Source organism: Leptonychotes weddellii, unplaced genomic scaffold, assembly GCF_054177405.1.
Source record: "Leptonychotes weddellii isolate Sample4059 unplaced genomic scaffold, ASM5417740v2 HiC_scaffold_4710, whole genome shotgun sequence".
In the NCBI taxonomy this organism is placed as follows: domain Eukaryota; kingdom Metazoa; phylum Chordata; class Mammalia; order Carnivora; family Phocidae; genus Leptonychotes; species Leptonychotes weddellii.
Window position 1 is genome coordinate 2,998 of NW_028014185.1, and position 8,536 is coordinate 11,533.

The 8,536-nt window shown below is 60.2% G+C and overlaps 1 protein-coding gene across 1 annotated transcript; it reads right to left on the bottom strand.

Moving 5' to 3' along the window:
• Positions 1-1,699: 1,699 nt before the first annotated feature.
• LOC145719477 (PR domain zinc finger protein 15-like) lies at positions 1,700-7,087 on the bottom strand (the record flags this gene model as incomplete). Its single annotated transcript, XM_081810971.1, has 6 exons — positions 1,700-1,916; positions 2,256-2,335; positions 3,208-3,371; positions 3,887-4,021; positions 5,553-5,684; positions 6,993-7,087. Coding segments are annotated over 6 exons (823 nt in total), but the record flags the coding sequence as incomplete, so codon positions are not given.
• Between the last annotated feature and the right edge of the window lie 1,449 nt (positions 7,088-8,536).

Genomic DNA, 8,536 nt, shown 5'->3' on the forward strand with positions numbered 1-8,536 from the left:
CACCAATAATTTAGTGTGCGTGAAATAACGTGTTAGCCCAAGTACTAACACGAGCATTTATGAGACAATTCAGAATTCATGGAAAAAATCACGAAGCTAAATATTAAACATACTTCTAATATGACCAGCTACATAGCATTGTAAGACGTGGTTCTGACATCAGTGTCCTCCCTGGGCAGCTGCCCCTGCCCTGCCAGGGAACCCAGGTATGGCTTCTGTCTGACCCCCGGGGCGGGGGGGGGACATCCCTACCAGGTCTACCTCTGATCCTCCCCATCTCTGTGCTGCTCAACACCATCCCCTCCTGCAAGTGGGGAAGGGGCTGGGAGAGCCAGGACATCACTAAGACAAGCACAGAAACCTCTAGAATGTTCCTACAGAATGGTGAGAGTGGTTCTTTTGAAGAGTGTAACAGGTCTGAGGCAGAAGCGACTTTACCTTGTGTGCCACCCTGCGTTACCACGAGAAAAAAAGATTTGTTTTTGGTTAGGCGCCTGCTCTACTTTCCCAGTGAAGGAGTCTGCATGCTGTCTTTGCACAAAGAGACTTGGGGGACGGACAAGAAACCGTCACCTCTGGGGAGACAGATGGGGGTCGAGGGCGGGGGAGGGGAAAGGGTCACGTTTTGCTTTCCCTGTGGGTCACTCTTCCAGGCTTTTACATGTCATCTTATTTTACGCGTGCTAACGGGCTATCCAATGAACGGCACGATGAGACACTGGTGTTCTCTTCACTTTTTGTTTAATTTAAAAAACCAAGTAAAGGAAAAAGAAAGACTTCATAAAAATATACAGTTTTAAAAAAGATCTAATGGCAAAGCCGACAGCCCTGATGTGCCCCGTGTCCACATGGGGATGGTCCTGCTGCCCTGGTGACAGCCCGAGAAGCTCCGGGCTCCCCCTCTTCTACACAGTTTCGTTTTAACAGAAATGGGTTAAAAATTTACCACTGAGAGGACTTTTTTTCCCTCCTCATTTTACTTACGGATGTGAGATATTTTGTTAAGAGGTTTATTATTACTCAACTAATTTCACCTGCCTACCATGAAGGCCATGGTCATCACTGGTTACAATAAACCACCGTTTAACGCGTACCTGGTTCCAGTCAGCAGGCGGTAAGAGCTAGGCATTCTGCATATGTGTGCAGAACACACAGCGGTTCTTAGAATGATCTGGTGTTGCAGACAACCCTTGGCTGGGCTGCTTCCCCACTTTAAAAACGATTTATTTGTGCCTTGAACTCCTCACGTCCTCTGCCTTGCGGACCACCCTATTTTTCTCCTAACCTCTCATTTAAACACTTGCCCTTGCATCTTGTTTCTCTGTGACACAAGTGAGTCAAGTCTGGGCTCCCCCCCAGCGGCCTGGCAGGCGCTCCCCGGCTCCCATGTGTCCGCTGCGCCCGCAGGTGACAGCCCGTGCCCGTCTGGCCCTGTGCCCCTGTACCTTTCCCGCATCCGCACGGCCCCACGCCTGCCCAGCCCCGTGCCCACGTGCCCCCGTACCTTTCCCGCGCCCGCCCCATGCCCACCCAGCCCTGTGCCCCCATGCCTTTCCTGAGCCCGCCCCACGCCCACCCAGCCCTGTGCCCCCATGCCTTTCCTGCGCCCACCCAGCCCTGTGCCCATCCAGCTTTGTGCCTGCAGGTGATAGCCCGTGCCCACCCAGCCCTGTGCCCAATGGGCCGCGCATGCCCATACCTTTCCCGCGCCCGCTCCACGCCCACCCAGCCCTTTGCCCGCATACCTTTCCTGCGCCCGCCCCGCCCCATGCCCACCCGGCCCCGCACCCCCGCACCTTTCCCGCACTCGGCACACAGGTACTCCCGGATGTTGTCGTGCACGCGCATGTGCTCCTTCAGCATATCCTTCCGGGCGAAGGACTTCCCACACTGCTCGCAGGCGTGGCTCTTCACACCTAAACAAGCACGTCAGAATGTCAGCCCGCAGGTCCACGTCCGCGGTCCCAGCACAAGAGCAGTGACGGAGAAGCGTGGCGGCAGGTACGTGGCACGCTCCCCCCAGCGGCATGGCGCGCCCCCGGCCTCCACGGGAGCTTACCGCTGGCTCCTCGGCAGTGGGAAGGTCCCCAGGACCCGGGGCCACGGGGCAGGGGGCCGTGCTGGGGACGGAAGCGGTGGCAAGGGCCCGAGGACGGGAGACGCCAGAGAAAGGCATGGAGGAGGAGCGTGTGACTGCCGGAGCAGGGAGCACGGGGACACCCGGTCCCATCCCGGTCCCCGTGGCAGGGCGCTACCTGTGTGGATGAGTTTGTGCCGCTCCAAGTTCCCGATGCTGTTGAAGATGCGGCCGCAGATCTCGCACGGGTGGATGTACCTGTGAGCGGACGGGAGCCTCAGGCGGGCCAGGCCACAACAGGGTACACGCACCCCGAGCCTTTCCTCCTTAAAGTGGAGGCAAGAGAGCGGCTAGGTGGACACATGGGGGTTTTAACTTCCGATAGGGCTGAACCGTGCCCCTCAAAGTCCACAGGCCGCCGTCCTGACGCTCTCACCGCATGTGCAAACACGGTCTTTACAGAGGTCGTTAGGAGAGACACAAGGTCATCGGGTGGGTAGGGTAGTATGACGGGTGTCCTTAGGAGGAGGAGAAATTAGGACACGGACGTGCACAGATGGAAGACCATGTGAGGACACGGGGAAGGCAGCGACTACCCGCCAAGGAGGGAGGCCCAGAACAGCTGCTCCCTCCGGAAGGAACCAGCCCCGCCAACCCCTCGACCTAGGGGCCCGGGCCTCCGGAACTGAGACAGTACACTTCATTGTCGGGGCTGCCCAGTGGCCCTGTGTCAGGCAGCCCGAGCCGCTACTCCAGTCTCTACTGGGGACGGCCCCCTCGCCGCTCTTGAACCCAGCACCGACTGCGGGCTACAGCAGACGCGGGGCTGGCATCCCTGGAGCCTAACTACGGTGGGGAAAAGGGACTTCTGGTGGTTTTGCAGCCAGACCGAGAATCACACTGCTATTCTGTGATGCGGCCGACTTGTGCTGTGAGGCCAGGAGGGTGAGGGAGACAGGACCGACGACGGACAGGATGAACGAGGGGAGCATGCTTCCCTCTAGACCCGGCCGCGGGGCTCCCCGAGGAGACGGACTCACCCGTCAGAGCACCTGCCTCCCCACAGGGAACGCGCCCCCCGTGGCATCAGGCCCGACCCCGGAGCCCCCAGCCCCGGGAGGCCTCCTCACTTCTGCACGTTGGGGTCCGGCAGGTTCTCGCGGTGGATGACCATGTGCGCGTGGTAGGTGGCCTTCAGGGCGAAGCGCCGGTTGCAGATGCTACAGCCGTAGCCCTTCTCCTTGTGCACCTCCATGATGTGCTTCAGGTACTCCTTCCCCCGGCCGAAGGTGAGCTGCCAACGGGCACAGCGTTCACGCCCGGCACCCGGCCTCCCGTCGTCCAGCAGGATGGCCCCGCCACGCACGGAGGCGCCCCGGCCGGACGGAAAGGGACGCCTCAAAAGTGCAGAGTGGGGGGTGCAGAGGCGGACGCCTGCCGCCCTGCTCTCCAGACCAGCCCGCACCTGGGCCCCTCCCGCTCCCCACCCACCTGACCTCCGCCCTCTCACCCCCGCCCACCGGCCCTGATGGGCGCGCAGCTGCCAACACTCAAGCACAACACGAACCCGCCCGGAGCGAGCTCCCTCGTCCCGAGCACTGAAGCCTCACGCGGGGACCAGCGCTCACCCAGCCGGCCGCTGCAAACGTGCGGCACGGCTCCCCCCGCCGGGTCGGGCCGAGGGGCCGCGTGCAGGCCAGCCCCCAGTCTGAGCCTGCGGTCGGGCGGAGAACCAGCCCCACCACCCCGCGGAGCCGCCCCCAGGCCCGTCTGCGGGACGACAGCGGGGCGCGGGGCGCGGGCGCGTACCTGGCACCGTTTGCAGCTGTACTTGTGAGGCTCCGAGTCCGCACTCGTGTCGGAGTGGTCGTCGTTCTCTTCCGAGGAGATGCCGATCTTGCCGATAAACTCCTCCCTCTGGTGGTCGTCCATCAGCGCGATGTCCTGCGGCACAGGGTGGCCGCGGCGTTGACGACGGCTTAGTCGCACCCCAGCAGTAACGACCGCCCCACGCGGAGAAGGCAGACCGCATGCAAGTCCCACCCGGGTCCTGCTTGCTGCCTCCCCTGGGGATCCCCAGGCCCCTGCGTGCACCCCACATCCCGGCGGGAAGCCCGCCAGGCTCCTGCCTGCATTCACACAGTTCTGCCCGGCCCGGGACAGCCAAGCCGAGCAAGCCTCTGCCCTGCATCCCTGGGGTGCAGCCTGGCCTGGGGCTGCCTGGACTTGGGAACACTAGTGTCCCCGACCGTGATGGTGGCGTCTGCCCCCTGGGATGGGATTGGTCGTCTCTAAGGCCTCTCTCCATGTAGCCTGGCAAGGATCGCCCTAAAGTTCTGCTTACTTCTCTGAAAAAGACCACGAGAAACACTTCACTAGTCACGTCATGGGCTGGAGAAGCCCCAGGTGAGCAGCTGAGAGGGGGCCCTGCAGTGGGTCCGTGGCCAGGTGCGGAGCGGAGGAGGCCTTGCCTGTGGGGGACTTGGCTCCCCATCCTAGCTGCTCCCCCCGACGGCCGCAGCGGACCTGTGGCCCGCCGTCCTTGCCGCTGCCCACTTCCCAGCGGAGGCCTCCAGGCTGGTGCACCACAGCTAGCCAAGCTTCCTTCTTAAACAAAACCTAGGACTCTGAGGAGGGTGGACAGTGTCCTCTGGAAAGGTCACTATCCTGTCTCTCCCCTATCCCTCCTGGAGCAGAGGGGATGTTTTCACGAGGGCCTACTGTTCCGTTCCTTACTCAAGAAGGGCCAGCTACCCGAGGACCAGCACCTGACGGGCACCATGCCGCCGCGGCGCTCACAGCGGCCAGGCCCTTTGCCTCTGCTGAGTCTAATTTAATCCTCAGGAAACCGTCCTTCCGTGGCAGGTCTCCGGGCCCCCATTTCCGTTGCTGCGACGGCAGCGGGCTGAGGTCTAAGTCCCTCCAACCCCGGCTGAGGCTCCCGGATGCTCTTGGGCCCTTCCTCCCCCACCCCAGCTTTGTCCATGTGGCTCAGTCCCTGCCCTGGGGGGCCTCCCACACTCCTGCCTCACCCCCCTGCCTTTGATTCCCACCTGCCCAGCGAAACTCCAACCTGCACCCGGGGCCGGAACTACTAGGGACAGACACTGTGCCGCGGGTGGGTGGACGGGCATCTCCAGGGCGCGTGCTCACCATCTTCATCTGGCCTTGGCATCACCTAGGATTTCCTCCTTTGCTCCCTGGATCGGCCCTTCTGCCCTTAACAATGACCCCGAATCCTCGCTGCCCACCCACCCCGCTCCCACCTCCTCACTATCCTCACCAGGAAGCACCCGGAATGGAAGAATGGTCATGTGAGCCCTGCAGCTGGGGCCTGAGATGCGGCAGAGGGTCACAAGAGCCCATCGGAAGAGGCGCAATGTGGCCAAGTGGACAAGTGTTTTAGGGTGCTGAGCGCGAGGGCCTGCCACGCCTCCACGTGAGCTCCCTGGGCAAGGGCGGCGCTGGGTGGCACCTTGAAGTGGACGTGGATGTGATCCCTGAGCACGTCCACACGGAAGAACTTGCGGCCGCAGATCTCGCAGGTGTACTTCTTGTCGCCATGGGTCAGGAGGTGCTTGTTCATGTTGCTTCTGCAGGAGAACACCTACGGGCAGAGGGGCGGGACCTGACAAACCGTAACCAGGCAGAGAAACACCGGACGCCTGCCCGGTGCCCACCTCGGGGCCAGAGTCACGAGCGAAATGTGAGCCAGTGATCATCTAAATATGAGCCTACGTTATCCCAGAGAAGCAGCTGTCCTCTCGTGTCCACTACCAGTGGGATCCGGCTCCATTTTATTTGCTCACTTAAGTATTTCACTAGGACGGGGCGTTTCAAGAAGCCAGTATATCAGAAATGGCTGCAATCTTCTGAGAGTCGGTACCAAAGGAGAGTGCCACCCTTAGTCTGGGCGCCGGGTTTCAGGCACAATTCACACCAACTCCCCCGTCTCCTGTTGCTGGTCTAGTGCGATGGGCGTGGAGGCTCATGCGTGGCCCCATACTCGTCTGCTGGAGCCGGGCTGGGATGCTGGGGCCCTGTGCCCTCTGGCACGGAGCTCCGGGGACGAGACAGCAACAGAGACCACCTGCAGGGCCCCACTGATCTGACAGCGTCCGTCTGGATGGCCAGTCCCGAGGCCACATAACCCAGAGAGCAGGTCTCCTCCAGCCTGCCTGACCCCACGTGCTCCACGAGGAGAACACGAGAGATGAATGGAGGGAAAGGACTCACGAGGAATGGGAGGCTGGTGTTTTTATGGGACATCTCTCTTCCAGATTTTCAGGGGACTTGGGGCCAACCACCCTGTGACCACGGCTCTGGGGTGCTGGGTGGGAGGACGACGGGCCAGGTAGGGGAGGCAGGCCTCCCGGGGAGGGGCGGGGGCAGCAGGTTTCAGCCAACACCCGTCTTCTCAAGGCAGACAGGGTTAAAGACAAGCAGTCACCGGAAGCAGCCAAGAGCCCCAGAGCGCCCGTGGCCAGGGGCGGGTCAGCGCTGTCCCTCACCGAAGTGCAGGGGCCAGCTCTGATGGGACAAGGCGAAGGCCCGGGACTCCCCACCTCCTGGGCACACTGCACGCTGGTCCTCCACCACAAGGACACGTGTCAGGGACGCTATGGAGGAGACGGCGAGCACCGGGAGGGGCTCGGGGGGAAATCGCGGCAAAGGGAAAACCAGCAGTGGAGGAGAAAGCACTTCTCAGCTCGTTCACGGGAGACGCGTCTCAACAGCACCAGAGGACAATGACAGGGGCGTGACAAGAGTGGACACTGGCGCTCCCGATGACCCAAGCATCTGTTCTCTCCCTAAGAGACCCCTCCCTTGACGCTCCGTGGGGAGAGCTCTAAGCGTTACTGCAGGGCAGGGTGGGGCCCCCAGGTCGGATTCCAGACAGGAGCGCGCGCCTTACCTTGCCACACACGGGGCATCCTGAGGGCTCCTTCTTATAGCGGACCAGGTTCTCGCTGCCGGTGTCCAGGTCTTCTCTCTTGACCCGCCGCACTCCTGGAATGGCCGCCCCCCAAGCGAGAGAGTGAGTACACGGGGCAGGCGTGCTCCGGGCACCCGCCGCTCAGCCACCCTGGCTGCCCGGGCGGCACCATGCGTGCATGAGCAGCGCCCCCAGCACGGGACGCAGCTGCACGAGCCTCTGCTCCTACGGGCTCCAGGGAAAGAGCGGCCGTGCGTGCCCACGGGAACAGGACACAGTCCGTGCCTCTGAAGCCTGGAAAATACATGGGCAGCGGGGCTTGGGGGTTTTACGGCGTCGGAGAGCTACACTGAGCTAACGCTGAAGAAGGGAGTTTCATTCAATCCACGGGCTCAAGGCAAAGGTAGGATTCTTGTAGGATTCTTGGGGATGACATTTTTTGTTAAAAAAGATACCCATACTCGTCCTTGTAAATTAAATCGGTCAATCAGGATCAGGGAGAAAAATCAAGTGACAATGAACTCCTTCTGGTTTTAAAACCTAACTGTTCATAACCGGAATCAAGTCGGATTTTTAGAAGTTTGCAGGAGACAGGGAATCTCTTTCAATAAAAGATAAATTCACTCTCAGTCCCTTTCCACACAGCTGACCTGTTCTGGAACATTCCCGCATCTCACAGAGTGGATGCAGAGCCGGACTTAAGAACGCCCAGCCAACGGGACATGAAAATACATCCTTCTCCAAAGGCTCGCATTGGCACAAGGCACACCAGAGCTGAAGCGGTCATGGAGACTGTGCTCCAACGTAAAGGGGAAAACCATGAGACACATTAGTTCGTTCCTGCAGAAAACGATCTGACTCGTGTGTCGGCTGTAAAACGTGGTGAAATCAAGTTGTCAAACGCAGCCCAGGTGCCTGCCTGTCAGGAGACACTGATTCTGGCAGGACCGTCGGCAGCTGGTACATGGGGCTTGGGGCTCTACCAGCAGGGGATGGCTCAGCCATCCACCAGCCTGGGGGGAGACTGAGGCACAGTGGCTTGCCCAGGGCCATCTGGGCACCAGGTGTAGCTGGAGAGGCCCGAGTGCACCACCCGATGGGTCACAGAGAAAAAACGTGGTGGATTTCCTGAAGCCACATGAACAGCAGCTGGGCAGAAAAGTGGGGTGCAAAACTCATAGAGGATAGGACTCGTCTTATTTGGAAAAGGCTGATGATATGTGTACACGCACATGTGGGTGCCTCAGTTACACTTCACATGCAACTCTGCTTTCTTTTTCAACAAGCTTGTGCTTCATCTGTAATTCTTTTCAAATGATTCTTTTCAAACTTTTATAAAAAAAGGTGCTCTGGTCAGTAAGTGCCACCTACTGAGGGCTGGTCAGCAAGGGAGAAGTGGCTTTTAGGGGAATAATCAGGATGATCACAACGAAAATGCCCGTTTAAAGAGGGTCTGTTTGAGCTGCTCCTTTAAGAAAGTCCAGGCGGGGGCGCTCAGCACACACAAGAGGCCCAGGTGCCTT